General features: G+C 34.6%; 1 protein-coding gene across 12 annotated transcripts in view; it reads right to left on the bottom strand.

Moving 5' to 3' along the window:
- Window positions 1–9,075: 9,075 nt before the first annotated feature.
- The window catches only part of PLEKHA1 (pleckstrin homology domain containing A1), a 57,366-nt gene continuing 45,525 nt past the window's right edge, over window positions 9,076–20,916 (bottom strand). For 4 of the 12 annotated variants that reach the window (XM_044665646.1, XM_044665648.1, XM_044665649.1 and 1 more), the window contains 3 exons: window positions 13,964–14,053; window positions 12,360–12,400; window positions 10,704–10,986 (listed from right to left, as the gene is read on the bottom strand). In XM_044665646.1, the coding sequence (XP_044521581.1) occupies window positions 10,776–10,986; window positions 12,360–12,400; window positions 13,964–14,053 (342 nt within the window). In that variant the 3' untranslated portion in view covers window positions 10,704–10,775. Of the gene's footprint in view, window positions 10,987–12,329; window positions 12,436–13,963; window positions 14,054–20,916 lie in introns of all 12 variants that reach the window. The other 8 variants (XM_044665641.1, XM_044665644.1, XM_044665650.1 and 5 more) reach the window with 4 other exon arrangements.

Genomic DNA, 20,916 nt, shown 5'->3' with positions numbered 1-20,916 from the left:
TTCATTAGGGAGATTGGTCTGTAGTTTTCTTTCTCTGTTTTTGATCTCCCTGGCTTTGGAATCAGTACCATATTTGTGTCATAAAAGGAATTTGGTAGGACTCCATCTTTGCTTATCATATCAAATAATTTGTATAGTATTGGGATTAGTTGCTCTTTGAATGTCTGATAGAATTCACTTGTGAATCCATCAGGCCCTGGCGATTTTTTCTTAGGGAGTTTTTTGATGGCTTGTTCAATTTCTTTTTCTGATATGGGATTATTTAGGTATTCTATTTCTTCTGCTGTTAATCTAGGCAATTTATATTTTTGTAAATATTCATCCATATCTCCTAAATTGTTATATTTATTGCCATATAATTGGGCAAAATAGTTTTTAATGATTGCCTTAATTTCCCCTTCATTAGAGGTGAGGTCTCCTTTTTCATCTTTGATACTATCAATTTGGTTTTCTTCTTTCCTCATGTTGCTATGCGCCCGGCGTCCACTCTCTGCTCCTGCGCTCAGATTTTGCGTGCGTTTTTTGGCTTATTGGGGTCCTAAATCTTGCTGCTCTCAGGAACAGGCCCCGGAGCTGCCAATGACTCGATGGGTGCCCCAAACTTGCTCTATTTCTTTTTAGCTGGCTTCGGCGCTCTAGATGTTGTGTGTGGAGGGGGTGGGGGTGGGGTGGTTGCTCAGCCCGTGATTTAGTGAGAGCTGTTTCACCCCTTTATAGCATGGAAATGCCTCGATTCCACGTACCTTCCACGCTGTGCCCTGTTGTGGGGTTCCTCCGTTCGTCTGGACTTGTTTTTATGTCCCCTTGAGGAGTTTTGTGTGTTTCGGTCAGGAGAGGTTAAGAGCTGCTTCTTACTCTGCCGCCATCTTAACCCAGAACCTCTGCATATTTCTTTTAAAAATCTTTTAATATCTTGCTTATATACCAACTTCATTTCCAAACATATCCCTCTCTTGTAACAAAGAGAAAAAACAAGTTTGACAAAACTAAATACATCAAAAAGTCTGATCGTATATATTCAATGTTCAATATTCATAGTCCCCAGAAGGGAGAGGAGAGCATGTTGTCTTTTTGACATAATTATATAGTGTTCAACTTCACTTTGGTTATTATTCTTTCCTCATGTTACTATGGTCATCATACATGGGTTTCTGATGAAATTTGGTCCTTTCTAAAACTATCAGTACTTGTGGCAAAATTGGGACACTAATACATTGCTGGTGAAGTTGTGAATTGATCCAACCATTCTGGAGGGCAATTAGGAACTATGCCCAAAGGGCTTTAAAAGAATGCATACCCTTTGATCCAGCCATATCAATACCAGGTTGGTACCCCAGAGATAATAAGGAAAAATACTTGTACCAAAATATTCATAGCTGCACTCTTTATGGTGGCAAAAAATTGGAAAATGAGGGGGTGTCCCTCGATTGGGAAATGGCTGAACAAATTGTGGTATATGTTGCTGATGGAATACCATTGGGCTATAAGGAATGATAAACTGCTCAATTTCGATAGGAGCTGAAAAGACCTCCACAACCTGAAGCAGAGTGAAATGAGCAGAACTAGGAGAACTAAATCATATGTAATCGATTTTGCAACTGATAGCAATGCAATGATCCAGGACAATCCCGAGGGACTTATGACAAGGAATGCTATCCACATCAAGAGAAAGAACTGTGGGAATAGAAACACAGAAGGAAAACATTTGATTTTTCACTTGCTTAAATGGGTATTGGATGTGGAGTTTTGGTTTTTAAAAGATTATTACAAAAATGATTAATATGTAAATAGGCATTGAGTGGTAATACATGTATAACCCAGTGGAATTGCTTGTTGGTTCTGGGAGGGGAAAAAGGTAAATGGAAGGGAAAGTATATGAATCACATAATCATGGGAAAATATTTAAATAAAAATTTAAAAATAAAATAAAAATAAAAAATATCAGTACTAAGTACAGGGCCACTATAGATGGTCAATTGTTTGTATTTACCAGAATTAAGTTGAAGATATTCTAACTGACCTGGATTACCATTTAATTTCAAAGTTTTGATTTGTTTTTCCCTAAAAAGTTGTAAATTGAATATATTCCCAAGAGAAAGTATAAGTTCATAGATTTAGAATCAGAAAGGACCATACAGATCATGGAATTCAATCCCTTCAATAGATGGAGGCAACTGAGAGCCAGAAATGCTAAATAATTTGCTAGGAGTCACACGGTAAGTAGTGCAAGCAAGATTTGAACCAGGTCTTCCTCACTCCAAGCCCAGTACTCTATCCACTCCACCATCATACTTGAAAGTATTCTTCAGATGTAATACTCATACGTACATACAGCATCCCTGAAGATGAAAGTATCAAAGAGACTAGACAATCAGAGACAAGAAAGGAATTAGAACTCTTAAGTTCCTGGATTCTATTGCTAAGGTCAGCCAGCAAGTGATTTAAGCAAACTTATCCTAGATGTCTGCCCTGGTTTGGTATTTTAAATGAAATTTCATCTAGTGACTGTCTATCAAATGAGTTGACTGTTCATGAAAGCAAGCATAGAATGCTTGAGTAGCTATTGTCTTCTTGCTCATATGGTTGGGGAACAAAGACTAGACCAAGCTTCCAACAGAGAACCAACCATAGAACCAAAGAACAGACCAAACCAAACCAAATAAACAAATAAGCATTCATTGCTAACAAACTAGGTAGCTAGTTGGGAAGATAGCAGGGATTCTCCTTGTGAACAACTCGATGTTTATCTCTGGTTATCTCTATCACTGGAACTGCTGAATTCCTAATGCTAAAGATTTCAATCTCTTTCCTTCAATCACTGCTCAACTCTGTGAGCAACCAATGGTGAATTTACTATATCCAATTCCTAACTGGAAATAAATGTGGCTGCTTTGAGAAAATGTGAATGGAGGAAAATTCCAGCTATGTGCTAGGTAACAGAAAATTTCTGATTCCTAAATTTTACTGATTGGGAAAAATATGTAAACTAAATATAACATTTTAAAAATATAAAAACAAATCAAATTAAAATTGTGGGGTATTTTAAATAATATATTGAAAATTGACCTTCTGACATTATAAAACCTAGACTTGTCATATGACCAGAAGGTGGTGCTATTACCATAGAAGTATTACAATATTGTAGTTCTGGAGTCATATGGTTCATTAGAAAATTCTCTCCATTCACCTTAATGGCAGAATATTACTTTGTAATGAAATATAATAATCAAAATTCTAAAGGCTATTTCAACCTTGCAACATTGGTAGAAACTACTTTGTTCTATTTAATATTTAAACAAGCATAATTTTTACATTATGCTGAAATCAGATGATATGTACATATGTATGAGAAAAGTTGAAATAAAAAATACAAATAATTCACGTTTTGTGTCATATCTGTATGTTTATGGGCAACTGGAAAACTAACCAATTCTTTCAAAGACAAAGAAAACTCCTTTACCAAATTAGCCATTTGATGATTTCAATACAAATAATCACCTACTTCTATTCCTCAAATAGGAGGAATTTTTTTATGCTCGATAGCAAAGAATTTCATGAAATAAAATACTAAGAATGAAAGTATCTGGCTACCATGTAGAAAAGAAAGAAAAACTAAAAAGATTTTTAAAAATCTTAATCATCCATGTTGAAGATTTCACGTTTCATTTTACATGCCTTAATTTGTAAATTTATGCTTTTAAAGTCCTAAAAGGATTAAAAATCAATAAAGTTCCTGCTACCATGTGACAAAGCTAAAAGGAAAGAAATTTGTTGGATTACTAAAGAATGCCACACGATAATAAAGTCATAAAACATTCATTTTGGAAGCAACCTTGGGATGTCATGTAAGTCTAATCACATTTCACAAGTGAGAAATCTAGGACCTAGGCAGTAGTGTTTTACCAAAATCAAGTTAAAAGCAAGGTTGGATCAAGTGTCTTCTTTCTCTCTTTTTAACTAATTTGTCAAGTTCATGAAATATATACATATATTAACGACTGAGAAAAACAGCTACTTATAAGGAGATTATGACTTCTTGGACCCTTAGAGTAAGAGGAATAAAAGAAATACTTATTTGCAAGAATAAATTCTAGGAGAAAATATATCCCCATCACTGGCATTGTAATTTTCTTGAGGTTAAAAGCCATAATAAATGGCAAAGTAGAAGAGCAGATCCAAATTTTAAAGAACTTATTAGATTTGTGACCCTGGACAAGTTAGTTAGCCTCTCTGATACTCAGTTTCCTTGACTATAAAACAAGGGGATTCCCAAATCTAAATCTATGATTCCATAGTCATTAGGACACTGATGTGTGGAAGGCCCCAAAAAGTAATCCTCAAAGCCCTGAAAGGAATGATGGCAACAAAGGTGAATGAGATCCTTATTAATATTTATAAAGTGCCTAAATAGGGAGACTAGAAATGGTACCAAAAATACCAAAGAAAATAAAAATAAATGAACGTCTTAACATTTAGGCACTTCCATTTTAAGACAAAAAGATAAGCTTTAAATATATTATATATGTAGGAAATTCTACATCTCTTTTGGTAAGCTGATTGAAGCTTCCCAGAAAAAAAAAAAAACAACCCAGGATTTTAATGATTATTTGAATGGTAAAAGGAATAGAGGACATTCCAGAAAGGGAATGAGAGATTTAGAGAAAAGGTGATCATCAGACAAAGGACACCATATAAACATGTCTGGGACAACGGAATAGCACAGCAGAGAAGGAAAACGCAAGGAACGCTTTTTAGACTAGAATACTCGAATCCAGATGTGAGAATCAGGTTGGACACATATTTCCTGCTTTTATGATTTTTATAATATTCCCACATATCTCTCCATTCTACTCAAAATTGCAACTAAAGGTCAATGAAAGTCTCCAAAGAGACTTTCAGATGACCAAAGCATATTAGAGGTAAAAAGAAATAACTATTATCTGGAATGGACCATGGAGCTAGGTCTCTGAAGAAAAGATATGGCAATACAGATTTAAATCTATGCATTCATCCAACACATATGTATTATGTATCCACTTTGCACTAAAGGTGATGGTTGCAAAATTTAAATAAGCCAAGGAGGCCACAGTCTAGAAGCAAAATAATACAAACTTTATACAATGTTATTTGAATTAATTAAGAGTTATAAAATTTGAAATGAGGTCTGAGGGAGAAATTGTAAGTCTAGAAGCAATGATTGCTTTTTATGCCAGTCTTGGTACGAACATTTTGTTAAAAATGCTTTGCACTGTCTAGCCCCCAATTCTCAGAAATACAGGAATGTTATAAAGTGACACATACAGGTATTTCCCTTTCACCCAATCTCATAGCTTCTTTCTTTCCCTTTTCCCACACAATTTTATTTTTCCCCATGTAAGGGATACTTAAAAAAATAAAATGTTGACCACTTGTCCATATTGCACGTTGATATAGGCAGAAAAGCAGGACACCTATCTTTGTTATGTAGAAAAATAAAGGCATAAAGGGATTTAAGGTTATGAAAGAAATGTGTACAAAACAAATAGCAGAGAGTTTTCTTGAATGTTATCAGCCATTACAACATGCATCAAAATTGACATTTAAAGTCTATCCATACTCACAACAAACACCTTTCCCCATATTCATCTTTAGTATGCTTTAAGGCATTAAGCAGATATTACAGGTTATTAGCCCCCATTTTACAAATGAGGAAACTGAGTCAGAGACTTTCAGAGACTTGTCCAGGGTCATACATTGAGTAAATGTCAGGGAAAGGCTTTAATCTTTTTTATTCTAAATTTAAACACCAAAAAAGAGTATTTCCATATTTCTATCAGAACATGAAAATAAGATTGTGTGAGACTATTAATCTCCATTTTAACAAATTCCACACTTTTATTTTCAAAACTGTCCTACTTCTCTGTATTTCCTTATCCTTTTATTTTCAACTACCAAGTTGCCTTTAATTGGCATCACTTTTGCTAATCTCCCTCTCCCCAATTAAAAGCCTAAAGAAAAACAAAAACAGCCTCACAACAAACAATCAGAGCCAAGTAAAACATTCATAGTGGCCCATCCCCCCACCCAAAATATTTCATTCTACATTGTGTCTCTCATGTCTGGAGGCGGATAACATGACTCATCATAAGACCTTCAGAACTGGGATTAGTCATTAATTAATCAGCATTCTTGTCTTTAAAAGTTATTTTTCTTTATAATGTTGTCTGTGAATCAATTGTTCTGGTTCTGTTATTTTATTCTAGATCTATTGCAAATATCACCTAAGATTCTCTTAGACCAGTGATGGGCAAACTACGGCCCGAGGGCCAGATGTGGCTCCCTGAAATGTTCTATCCTGCCTCACCCACATTATTCCTAATCTGACGAATACAATGAGTAGGATACAATTTGATGAAACTTCAAAAGAGTTGACTTAGAAACAGGCTGACAGATGAGCATTTCCTTTCCTTTGGCCCCCTCTTTAAAAAGTTTGCCCATTATTGCCTTAGACCATCTCTATTGCCACTTCCTAATTATGCCACAATATTTTATTACATTTATCTCAGTTTTGCAGCTATTTCTCCCCAAACGATAGAAACACTTTTAAATTTGAGTCCTTGGCTTTTCTGTCCCTTTTATTCTCCCCTCTTCAGAATCAGGTGTTTTACGAATTCCCTCCCCTGTGCTGTCCTCCCTCTTATATCCCTCTCCCTCCATTTCCCTACTGAGCTAGATGGATCTCTTCATCAATTTTTGACTTCCAAGTATAGGAAACCTTACTTTGTAGAGGAAGGTTTTGAAATCAGATATTGCTAGTTCCAAGAACAGAATGTAAGCCACTATGCCCACTGACGAAGTTCCTTTACTACATGTTTGTTTGTTTGTTTGTTTTTAAAGCATTGTTTTAGACCAATAAGGTAGGGTCATGAATTCACTGATATCAAGATTTTTAGAAACAAAATGAAAAAAATATAGGCTCTTAATATGGACAATCAGCAGGAAAAGTTATAGGCCACTATTAAATGACTTAAGAGAGGCTAATCAATTACATCTTTATATATAAAATATAGCTAAATAGTGACTTGCCCAGGGTCACATTGTTAGGAAGTATCTGAGGCTAGATTTGAACCCAGGTCCTCCCAACTCCAGTTGTTGGCACTCTGTCCTATCCTAGCTGTCCCTATTTGTGTTGTTCTTACACCAATATATTACTATTGTTAACAGGGCTTTTTGTTTAGTGCAGGGGTCGGCAACATATGGCTCTTTCTGCAGGAGCCATAAAGTCCATTTTTTTCAGGCGCTGTTACAGGAGCGGCACTGTGAGCACTGTACGGCTCTCATGAAATTACATTTTTAAAATGTGGCGTTTATGGCTCTCACAGCCAAAAAGGTTGCCGTACCCTGGTTTAGTGGGTGCATGAACTTTTTACTTAAGCATTAGTTTTGTTAGATTGTACTAATTCAACTAATTACCTTTTAATTAATCTCCCTCTATGCCAGTGTTTCCCAAAGGCACCACTGCCCCCTGGTGGGTGCTGCAGCGATCCGGGGAGACGGTGATGGCCACAGGTGCATTTATCTTTCCTATTAATTGCTATTAAGAATTTTTTAAAAATTAATTTCCAGGGGGCTAAGTAATATTTTTTCTGGAAAGGGGGCAGTAGGCCAAAAAAAGTTTGGGAATCACTGCTCTAGACCAATGGTAGTATTTGTAAAAGAACAGGCTGACAGCCCTAAGGATATAGTCTATGGTCATGAATTCAGATTTTTTCCTTATGTTAAATGATTCATGTGGGAATTAAATTCCTGATTTGAATTTTAACTATATTATGCATTATAATCAGTTTTGTTAACCACCCCTCACTCAAAATACAATGTGCTTATAAAACAAGATAAATTTTATTCAATAAATTTATTTCTAATGGCTAACAAGATAATCAGCAGACCTATTTTCCCCCTGAAATCATTATTTTTCTTTACATTAGACTATGACCCAAAAATCTTACCTTAAAGTTGAAGCTTATCTTTATTTTTCAAGCAAGATATTTTATCAAAGATCTCAATACTCACTAAATTTGATATTCAAATCAATGAATTAACATAATTTCTATTTCTTTATGAATTCTATTCTGGCTGTTATGCTACAGACGAGCTAAAGAAACTAAAATGAACAACAAAGAACTGAAATTCAATCTGATCAGTTTATTAGCTAGTCATTACAGTGTTCGACCAATTTGGGGGGAAAAAGTTAACTCAATTAAACTTAAATTTAAATAGGTGAGAGAAGGAAGAATTCAGGTAAATATACTTTCCCAATTATGAAAGAATTTTGCAACATAGTAAAAAAAGGAAGCAACTATTAAGTTATCCAAACTAATTTATTGACAATTCAAAATGTGACATATTTACAAGAAACAGCACAAGTTCTAAAATAATTTAACAATTTTCATAGATTTATAAAAGTATTGATAAATATTAGGAGACCCTGACAATTATCAACCACAAGAACATTTTCCTATGCTAATGAACTACCATAGTAGTTCTATAAAAAGTTCCAAAATGGAGCTAAACTTTTGCCTCCACCAAATATGTCAAATTGTCAATACCAAAATATACTAAAATGAACATGCAAGGTAAAAGTTGTACCAAAGAAAGTTAAGTTCAGGTCTAGAATGAAGTGTTCTTCACAGGTATGCTTTCAGAAATGTTCAAAATAACTACTATTTTTGATACATCAGTTAAACAATTTTAAATTGCTTTAAGAGAGTCCAATTCTGAAATTAGTTTTCATAGGCATTTGACAAGAGACACAGAATACAGAGCACAGATGGCTGGTCTGAGAGACAGGCAAATGTGGGTTCAAGTCTCACCTCTCATACCTATTGACTGGTGACTATAAGCAGTCACTTACTTCCCAACAAGTTAACTCTGAGGCTACAAATTGGAGAACAGTTGCTGATCTGCATTGGTTAGAGGGAGCAGGAATTCTCTATACCAATAAAATCACAAATCTAGACCAAAAAACCAAAATTTAAAACAATCTGACAAAGAAAATGAAAATAGTTTACAAGTACAACTTTTAAAAAAATGTTAGCTTATGAATAAAAAAAAAACCCTCAACAATGGCATCCTTTATCCATTCTGATTTTTTTAATTGTTATATTTAATTCTGCCATTATGCAGATTACTTGACCCTTAGATCCCACTATTTTAGTAGAAAATTTCAGTATTTCATAGACAAGAATTCAATTTGGAAAATAAAAAGAGACCCACATGACATGTTATCTATTAATTTGCAGAAAACAAGCTACTGCAAAATGGCAAATTTTAATCACAAAAATAGCAGCACATAAAATTCAAGATTGTTTGGTTAAAGCAAATGTTTTCAAAACTGAATCACAAAATGGTACATGCTCAATTTAGGTTTACTATTAAATATCTGAAATTTAAAGATTCCTTAGAAGTACTGTTCATATTTATGACATTGTATAATATAATGTATATCCAGAATTCAGTTTTAGAAATGTACATATTGCACAGCTAGGAGATGTAATATCAGTATTCTGATATCCCTAGCATAAGACATTATCTTAAATAGTTTAATACAAATTATACTACTCAAAAACAATCTCATCCCAAGGTTTTAAACCAGTAAGGTATGGTCATGAACACATTGATCTCAAAATGTTTAGAAACAAAATGAGAAAACACAGGCACTTAATATAGATTATCAGTGACAAAAGTTACAGGCCACAATTGAATGACTAAGAGAGGTTCATCAATAATGTCTTTACATATAAAATAAACTTGAGGTCTTCCACTGATCCAAATATAGAAACAAGAATTATTCACAAAACATTGATAAGAAAAATCAAATCTCGCAAAAAACTCATACCAATTAAAACAATTTTCATTATTGAACAAAGCAAGGCCTGATTTAATACAAAATGTACTTAGTTCAAATGTCTAGGATGTAGTAGTTTTGAGTTCCCATTTTTCCCTTAGCACAATCCAACCGAACCCTTATAAAGATGGTCCAATAATACCTGATGTGCAAAAGTTACCACTCACCTTAAGAACCAGTGCATTTAAAAAAAAGAAGAAAAAAAAAAGGTCTAATTTCCAAAATCACCAACATTCTAAAGAAAATTTTGGAGCACCACAGACTTAAGATGCAAATAGTATCTTAGCCTGGTAACTTTTCAAAAGAGAATGCTGACCAATTAAAAGGTCTGGACATTGAAATACTTTAAATGAATTTTCATATCAACCTTTTTTTAAAAAGACAAATATAATCCTCCCACCCCCCTACAGAGTGAATGTTTTTAATTTGGTATGTATGAAATTATCAAATTCTCTAAGACTGATTTACACAAATGTGCAATCACTCAGAAGAAAACATTGTATTTCTTAGTAGGTGCTTAATCAGTATTTACTGAACCAAATTTAGATTAGTACTGAAACATGTTCTTAGCATTTTAGGAGATTGGTTCTAATATTTGGCCATTCTCTATATTACCTGGGAATACCGGATAATAAGAAAAACAGGTTAGAGGCAGTACATTTCATGTAAGTCTTCCCCAAATCTATTTTACCCTCTCCATTTCTTTCCTTCTCATCTTTGGCTATAAGCCCCTATAAAAGGAAACCAAGCATTTAAGGGATGGATCATTCTCTCCCAAAGCTTCCATTCTACACATCACTAACTGGAAGGCTTGCATCATCCAGATCCACTAGGTCATTATCCCTTTCCTGAGGGCCATTGTGATTTTGAGGTTTCGGCACAGCTTGTACAGTCACTTTGGAAGCTGGTTCTCTTGGAGTGAGAGTCTGGACCTTGAAGTTCCCTGGTTTGGCCTTGGCAAGAGATTCGTAAAATCCTCGCTTCTCCATGGTAAAGCTTGAGCCCAGAGAGTTGTGGCGAGGGGCTGTGGAATGTGAGGTGGCTGCTGTTGCACTGGCAGAACGGAAAGCATAGTTGGATTCTGAAGAACAGTTGGAATGCTCCTGTGAAGAGGAGTATTGGTCAAATGCGGTTGTTAGGAACAAAGGAGTGACTCAGTGTGAGACTCTGAAAAACGAAGCACACACAGACACACAACACACACACATGCACATACACACATAAAGCAAAGCATGAGCCATGGTAGCACAAATAAGCAGGTGCTGTCAAAGCAATGCATTTTTAGGGATGAGTGCATAGCAGTGAGAGCCAACAACCATTTCAGCTAAGAAACCAGTTGTGTGTGTATATATACATATATACATATATACATATATACATATATACATACATATATATATATATATATCCCTAAGGCTGATCTTGGCAGCTCCAGAAACTGTATGGACTTTGCCATCCTAAGCTGTTCTAATTACTAAACTGTTCCTTTGATAACTGAAAAATGTATTCTAATGGAAGGCTAACAGAATGATCTTATCTAAATAAAAACACTATATCCTAATTCTATAATGGGAACTATCCTCCATATCATATTAAAAAAGAAAAATATTATTTGTAGCTCAACATAAAAATACAGATTACAGAAAAGGAATCATCAATTTTGGTGGTTTTGGTTTTTTTTTTTTTTTTTTTTTTTTTTTTTACTTCAAAAAAAGATATTACCTGCCAACCTGGCTTACTCTGAATTTTTTTTTTTATTTCAGTTACTAGTAGAACCATTAAGCAATGTCTTTAGACATATAGTGTTAGGGAAGCATGTAAGTAAAATGTTTATTAAAACAAATTTCATAATTTTTTACTGATTGCATCAGTGGATATGCTTAAATAAAATATTGCTATTCTAACTGGCTACAACTACATAACTACATAGCTTAGGCATACTATGTTCTTTTATGGCTTTGAAAACAAAATGCTAAAAATTAATCATTTATTAGTTTCCATATGATAGCTTCATTTCATCTGGGTTTTCAAATGTCAGGCAGATTATTATTATTCAAGAGCATGCACATGCATGAATTCGCATGTACCTGGTCATTAGGTCAGAAGTGAATATGAGATATGAAGAGTAATGTAAAAATTGGAACTCTCATAGGAATTTATTAAACTAATTTTGACATTAATTACTTCTAATTTAAACTATTGTAGTTGATGATATCTATCAAGATGTTTATTTTATATGCCATAACTCATGTATGGACTTCTTTGGTCACTTGTCTAAATTTTTTCCAATATAAATGAAACCTGATAACTGGTTAGTGTTGACAAAAGCAGTTATAATAACTGCAAGAGGTAGTTTAGTTAACTCAACTTTCTATGATAAGTGGTGAGTAGTGTGTAAGTCCTAGCCCTCTGTTAAGAAGGCGAGTTTATATGAGAGCCCACATACGTGCTGCATTCACCAGTTCTTGATGTATACCTCGGTATACAAGGATTCGACAGCCTTCTGGCCTGCCGCATCTGGAACACAGTGCAAAGCTAAGATTAGAGTTAACCTATACTTAGGAGAAGGAGGAAAAGAGAAAGTGTTGCTGAGAGAGAGGAATAGCTAGAGTGCCCAATTTGCCCCCACCACAAAGCACAAACACCCTTTTCCAATTTTTCCTTGCCCCAACACCCATTGCTTTTGCAGTAAAATTCATACTTTAAAACTGGAAAATTCACGTGGAATATTAGGCGGTTAAAAAAGTTACCACCTACATAAGATTTCACTTATATTTTTAAAAACCTATACATCTAATGACTTGAATGTTGAAGAACAAGCAAAAACTGGTTTCTAAATACTGATCTGTTTGTAAGAAAAGTACCACCACCAGGAAAATGTAAGACTCATACTTAATCAACATTTGAGTTGTGATTATGATATGACACTGCAAGTTCTCTAGACTGTGGTATAGAATTTCAAGAACAGGTGAGAAACTTTCTTTCACAGCAGAGGTTAGACTTCCTAATCACTGACCAAATCTTATTCCTTGCTTATGCTTCAAATACTTGAAAATTTACTACAAAACAAAAGAATTAGTTGGGGTTTTTTTCTAATATTTTTGAAGGGGAAAAAACCCTCATTAGGTTTAAAGCCTCAAATATGGCATAAGTGCTAAAAGATGTATTGTCTCTATGTATTAAGTCTACTTGAAAATACAAAATCATTCTAAAGCTACCTAGTAGGCAAACCCAATGCTTTAGGTAAAGGACTTTATTCCTTGTGATACTGCCAAGTAAATAGTCATATGTTATTCAGAACAAAAATGATTTTAAATTATCTCTAGGAAGAAGAAATTCTACTTTTACACATATTAACTGAAATACTCTCCCTTGCTTTATAGATCTGGATATTGACTGGATACTGATCAAAATGCAATCTAATTAAGTTGTTATATCAAAGAAGACTACAGAAAAGACAATTTTCAATTCTCTTCATGGATTTAAGGAAATATCAGGGCTAGACATGCAACCCAAAAATGGCACTCTAGGTCCCCAACAAAAAAAATTAATTCACATTTAATCACATTGAAGGTTCCCAAATTTGCAAGTATTTGGATTAAGATTCAGTACCTTTAGGATAGGAGATAAAGACCTTAGGACTGATGTAAATTGGTCCTCAGGATAGTAAAAGTTCCCTAAGTAGTAAAAATGACTTAATTCATACAATTGGTCAAATAAGACCTAAGTTTTCAAAAATTTGAAAAATTATTTTATACTAAGAATCAGTGGCTGTTGTAAATCAATACTTATTAAAACTTTACCCCAAGACTTCTTAAAATTAACAGACCAGGGAAAACATGTTTTCCTGATTGTGCATTTAGACAGCACAATGCACACAAAAAGGTACAAATACATAACACTAACAGTAAGCATTAAATTAGAAATGCATTATTTTTGCAAGTCTAGTTGGTATGACAGTTATCATGCAATATACTTCACTACAAGAGGAAGACAGGAAGAATTAAGAGGAAGGAAAAGATATACAACTTCATATAATGGAAATAAAACTTGGAAAGCAAGAAAAGCTCAGAAACATACAGAAGTTGCTGATCTTCCAGGTCCCCGTTGTGCTACTATGGCACCAGAAATAGCTTTAATCCAATTATGCATTTCCTCTGGACTGTCAGCCTAAAAGGAAAGACAAGAAAATATTTCATCCTATTTTCTTAAAGAGAAGCTTTCATTTTAATAAAACGTGAGCTAATGTATCTTGTATCCATATTGAATATAACGATCAAAAGATATTAGAGCAATAGTACTCAAACTGGAGCCATGGAGTTTGGGCTCAAATCTGGTTCTGTCAGATAATTCTAAACAAGCCATTCTCATCTTTAGGCCTCAATTTCCTCATTGGTAAAATAAGAAGGTTGGAGTAAATTCTCTAAGTTCCTATCCAGCTCTCTAAGCCATGGCTCCTTTCCCTAAGCTAGGAAATTACTATTCTAAATCCTGAGGAGTGACTCTCTAAAGACATAAGGGCACGGCAGACACATAATAATGTTTTCAGATAACAATGAATTTTTTCACTATACAATAATGAGTACTCCAATATTATGGATTTTAACCTCTCCATGCTTGCCCATACTGTACTTTTATCCATGTTCTCCAGAAAAATCTACTACCAGTTCATCTATTGTGCTAGGTTAAGCCTACTTCAATTATCTTTATATTGTACTATTGTGCATTTATATTGTAAGATGTAAAAATTATCTTTATATTCATTTGAAATTTTCAGTTTTATTACTCACTCTGGATATGGCTTGGATACTGCTGGTGTCTGCTTAGGAGGCCAACCAAGAAAATGTTACCTCTAGCCTTCTGCTCAGGTTATCAAATTCAACAGGGCATAACCTATCTGTTCCTACTCATCTCTTCTCAGGTAGGATTTTGGAAGCTTCATAGGATATAGTAATACTGCCTATCCCTCCAGTGGACTGCTCTTCATCAGATTAGAATTGTCCTGAAGGGTTATTAGCATACTTCTACTCTCTTCCTCTTCTCCAAAGCTTCTAAAATGTTGGAATTAGTTGCTCATTAGAAGTCTAGTAAAATTTGCTTGTAAATCCAACTGGTCTTGTGTTTTGGTTTGGGTTTTCCCCTGTTTGGGAACTCATTTAAGGTTCGTTCAATTTCTTTTTATGAGATTGGGCTATATTAAGTCCTCCATTAAGTCTTCTTATTCTATTAATCTGAGCATTTAATATTTTAAAAATATGCATCCATTTTATTTAATTGTCAGTTTTATTGGCATATAATACTAAGTTTTACTCCTTCTTCATTTATTGAACATTTATTTACCTTTTATATTTTTTGATCCTAGTAATTTTGTTTTTTCTTACAATCAAGTTACCTAAAGAGCTATTTTATTGTTGTTTTTAAAAAATGGGTTCCTAGTTTTATAATTCTGTGGTTTAGAGTTTTGCTTTGTTTTTTTATTTCCAATTTTGTTCATCTCTTTGATTTGGGAGATTGTTACTTTGGTGTTTAATTGGAGTTTTCAATTTATTGATTCTCTCATTTTTTTAGTTGTGTGTCCAATTTATTAATTTGTTCTGTCTTAACGAGTTAAAGTATTTAGAAAGATCAATTCCCCTCTAAGGAATATTTTGTATCAAAAAATTTTAATGTTATTTCATTGTTGTAATTTTTAAAAAATACTATCATATTTTCCCCAGTTATATGTAAAAACAATTTTTAACATTATTTTTTAAGTTTTGAGTTCCACATTCTCCCTCCTTCCTACCTTCCTTTCTTCACTCCTTCCTATTCCTCCCCTACTCCCTGAGAGGCTAAATAAGCTGATGTAGATTTTATATATGCAATTGTAATTTTCTTTAAATGAAATTACCTACTATTTCCATGATTCAGCTTTGGATGTAGTCATTTTTAAGGAATAAGTTAGTGTTCAACTAAGTTATATTTGTTTCTTCAATTTCCTTTCATGTGATGTAATTTTTATTTCATTATGTAGTACATAAAATATATTTGATATTTATCATTTTCTCCATTTGCCTGAGATTTTTCAAGCTCAATTTTTGTAAAGGTAATTAAATGGCTGAGAAATAGGGATATTTCTTTCTAGGCCCATTTGGTAATCAGAGAAATAATATATACTAACTTTTCTAAAATTCTGCTCAGATTCTTAACTTCTTTCTTACTTATTGGTTAGAATTATCTAGATCTGGTGCTCAAAGGAATAGTAAACTGGAGGAATTCCATGTGAACTGGAAAGACCTCCAGGAATTGATGCAGAGTGAAAGGAGCAGAGCCAGGAGAACATTATACACAGAGATGGATACACTGTGCTAAATTGAATGTAATGGACTTCTGTACTAGCAGCAATGCAACAACCCAGGACAATTCTGAGGAATTTATGAAAAAGAACGCTACCCACATTCAGAGGAAGAACTACAGTAGTGGAAATACAGAAGAAAAACAACTGCTTGAACACATGGGTTGATGCGGACATGACTGGGGATGTAGACTCGAAACTACCACACCAATGCAACTATCAATAATATGGAAATAAGTCTTGATTAATGACACATGTTAAAACCAGTGGAAATGCGCGCTGGCTATTGGGAGGGAGGGTGAAGGGGGGATGAAGGGGAAAGTAAAAACATGAATCATGTAACCACGGAAAATTTTTCTTAAAAAATAAAATATTTAAATCTAAAAAAAAAAAAATTAGCTAGATCTGAAATCTGAGGTAAAAATAGGGTTCCTCACTATTAGTTTTACTATTTGTTTCTATAATTCATTGGATTTAGATATCATCCAAATACATATATGCATATATTTTAGTATTAATATTAATTCATCATCTATGATACTTTTCAGTAAAATGTACCTACTTTGTTTTATCACTTATATTTAACTGTTTTTTGCTACTGTTTTGTATGAGATCAGAATTGCTATCCTTACCTTTTTAAGTTCAGCCAAAACATTTGGCTTTTGTTCTGGCTCAGCATTCTAACTCTGTATGAATTTTTGTTTCAAATGTATTTTCTGTAAATAACATCAGATCCAGCTTTCAAAATCATTCCTTTCTCTCTGATTTTATGGGAGAATCCATCCCATTCACAATTATGATAATTAATTCTATGTTTCTCTTCATCCTATTCTCTTATACTCTTGTTTACCATGCACTCTTTATAATGAGGGCGATGAACAAGAAATATACAGTAAATAATCTACTTCTGCTCCTCTGCTTTCTCTCATTCACTTTTCTCTATCCTCCTTTTCCTTACTTAACACGAGATCAACCAGAGGTTCCTGTCCTTTCTTTCTTGCCTTTTAAAACCTTTGTTGAGATCTACCTTCTGTGTTTAGAATTTTCTTTGCTCAGGAATAACCTTTCCCTTAAGGTGCACCCCACTCTCCATTCCCTCTTATTTCTCTGTGGAAATACTTTTCTCTATGCAATTCTAACTGTACTCTTTTCTCATCTAACCATTTCAGATAATGGTGAATTCAAGTGTTACTTGCTCCTCCTACTCCTTTCTCCTTGTCTGGGTAGACTTCTACTTGCACACTGACATTATGTAAGATAACATTCTCTCTCCATGCACCCCCACTGTCTTTCAAGTATAATCTTGAAAAAAAAAATAAAGCAAAACAAAATACTCTCAAGGCTTTTCTGTCTGATTAAGCCTTCTATGAGCCTTTTTGATAAGGGGGCTCTATGGGGACACATGTAGCAACTCCTTCCCACATTAGAATGTTAACAGTTTGATTTTTTTGTTTAATTTCTTAAGATTGTTCACTTGTATTCATTTTTCCATGTTTCTCCTATCTCCTATGTTTGTACTTGAAAGTTTCTATTCAGCCCTGCTCTTTTTATTAGGGATGCTTAGAAGTCTTTTATTTCACTAAAAACCTACTTTTGCCCTATAGCAGTGGTTCCCAAACTTTTTTGGCCTACCACCCTCTTTCCAGAAAAAAAATTACTTAGAGCCCTCTGGAAATTAATTTTTAAAAAAATTTAATAGCAATTAATAGGAAAGATAAATGCACCTGTGGCCATCACCGCCCACCTAGATCGCTGCAGCGCCCACTTTGGGAATCACTGCCCTAGAGGATAAAATTGAGTAAGCTGGATAAGATATCTTCGTTGTAAGTCTTTATATTTTACCATCCTGAATATAAAATGCCTACTTTGAAGTGGTACCTGATAAATCTTGTGATTTTTATGATGGCTCCTGGCTAAATATTCTTGAAACTCTTTTCATTTTAGGGGTTCTTTCAGAAGATGACCAGTAGTGTCTTTCTATCTCCAATTTGCACTCTGGTTCTATGAGATTAGGGCAGTGTTTTTGAATTATGATTTTTTAAAAATATGCTCTCTAGACTCTTTTTTTTCATCATGACTTTCAGTAATTCAGAGATTCTCTGTTGGGCCTTGATTCTGAAGTAGTTCCATTTTGTCTTCCTTGATCTGTTTTCTAGGCTGGTTGTTTTGTTAGCAAGTTTTGCTAGGAAATACTTTCTATTTTCTTCTATTTTTTTTACATTTTCCTCTATGTTTTGGTATTTCCTGTTGTCTCTGAGGTTATTAACTTTTATTTGGTCCATTCTGATTTTTCAAGGAGTCTTTTGCTTGAATAAGCATTTTATGTCTTGTGCCAAGCTATTAATTCTCTTTCCAATTCTTCCTTCCACAGCTCACATTTCTTTTCTAATTCTTTCCCCTCATACTCTCACTTCATTTATAAAAAATCATTTGTAACTATTTTTAAAAATGGCTTCCTTCTTTTAGGAATTCTAGTTGAGAACTTAAGCCCAAAGTTCTGTTTTAATTCAAGGTTCTGCATATATAAATACTTTGGAGTGATTTACTTGTTCTAGATTTCTGTCTTAAACATTCTTGTCACTAAAATAGCTCCTAACTTTTGGTATTGTTTCTTATTCTTCCAGCTTACTTCTTTTTTTTTTTTTTTTTTTAATTTTTTTTTTTTTATTTTAAACCCTTAACTTCTGTGTATTGACTTATAGGTGGAAGAGTGGTAAGGGTAGGCAATGGGGGTCAAGTGATTTGCCCAGGGTCACACAGCTGGGAAGTGGCTGAGGCCGGGTTTGAACCTAGGACCTCCCGTCTCTAGGCCTGGCTCTCAATCCACTGAGCTACCCAGCTGCCCCCTCCAGCTTACTTCTTGACTTCAGACTCTGTATTAGGGCCTACTTCTGCATAATTCTGGAGGAAATGGCTGGGACATCTTTGGCCCTGTTTTGTGCCTTCTTAGATCCTGCTATTGCTTTCTCAGGTACCATGTGTTATGTGTTCAAGCATATCAGAGAAAATTAAGGATAAAGAATTGCAAGTTTTCAATGTTGCCAAAAAGGTTCTGATTCCAGACAAAGTCTGAGCACTGCCCTCTTAGTCTGAACTCTACAAATTTCCTCATCTAGGTTTGGGGCCTGAGCAACACAACTGTGAGGATTTCCTCTAGTTAGAGCTCCAGTGGAATATTCTGGGCACAGCACCATCAGTCAGTTGGAAAGCTCTATAGGTATGGGTTTCCAATTCTGGTTATTCTGCTGCAATTTGGCTTCAAACTTGGTTGGGGATTGGATGTTAGACTCTGCTCCACTCCTGGGGTGAGTGATCCATTTGCTACTGTCTTCTGTACTTGCTTTCTTGCTCAGAACCCAATAACGGTCTTCTAATCTTTATTTTTTTGGTCCTGGGCCATGACCAACTGAAGCATGGGCCTCTATGAGAACAACATGCCCCAGTCCCTTGCTCTTAGGCTCACGTCCTCTCAACAGTCCCTAGTGGGTCTATGGCCCTGGGACAAGAGTAATAGGGCTGCCAAATGACACCTGTTCCTGCTCCCTGAGTAAGATTATAAACCTTTTTGTCTGAGCTGGGATCCCTCTTTGTCCTCTCTTTGCTGTTCATAACTTTTTATAAACTTGGTCCCTTCCTTGACACAACCTTTCAAGTCTTACTTCTTATACCATCACCGCCCCCACATACTTTTCAATCCAGTGGCACTGGTTTATGCATATTTTCAAAGAGGCATATGAAGTCGTTTTTTCTTGCACATGATACCCCATTTCCCATCTCTGAGCCTTTGAACCGGCTCTCCTCAATTCCTGGTTCTCACTTCCATATCCTCAAATTCTTAGCTCCCTTAAAAACTCATCTCAAATATCACCTCCTATAGGTAAACTTTTCTTGATATCCTTAGTTGCTAGTGTCTTCCCATCTATTCTGTTTCTTGCTTGTATGTACTTATTCATGCATGTATTCACTACATTATAATGTAACTTCCTTGAAGGTAGGGGCTATATATGCTTTATTCTAACACAGAGCCAGTTAATAAATGCCTACTGATTGATTAATTTTAATAGGTTGCAACCTACATATGCCCAATTCTCCTTTCAATTCTTTCTTCTATTGGTCTTACATCTTTTCCAATTCCTTCCTCAAGGAGAAAAGCTAGGTAACAGCACTGGGTCAGAAATCAGAAGTCCTGAGTTCAAATCCAACCTCATAAACTTACCTGGACCAACTTTTTAACACATACACAAACTTAAAACCCTGTCTGCCTCAATGTCCTCTGATGTAAAAGTGGGATGTAATAACACCTAGCTCCAAGGCTGTTGTGAGGATCAAATGAGATATTTATAAAACTCAACACAGTTACACTTTATAAATGCTTTCCTTCTTTCCTACTTCCTTCTACCATAGACCTTTTCAAGAGACCTTTGAGTAATTTTCAAATTCAATTCTTTGAAACTACAGTATTCTCAGACTCATAGTTTTTACATTACCAGAAAAAGCTGGTGTTAATAGAGATGGGCTTTTGTTTCAGGAATAAGTTTGAGGTATTAAAAGAACTATATAAATAGTAAAGGCTTATTCTCCTCACTCGATTCCAGGTCCAGCTCACTGTCCATTTTTTACTTTCTCTCTGAAACACACACTCACTCTCTCTCTCTCTCTCTCTCTCTCTCTCTCTCTCTCTCTCTCTCTATATATATAT

Source organism: Gracilinanus agilis, chromosome 2 (genome assembly GCF_016433145.1).
Source record: "Gracilinanus agilis isolate LMUSP501 chromosome 2, AgileGrace, whole genome shotgun sequence".
Taxonomy (NCBI): Eukaryota; Metazoa; Chordata; class Mammalia; order Didelphimorphia; family Didelphidae; genus Gracilinanus; species Gracilinanus agilis.
Note: the sequence above shows the minus strand (reverse complement) of the source record. Positions and strands in the feature narration are given on the sequence as shown.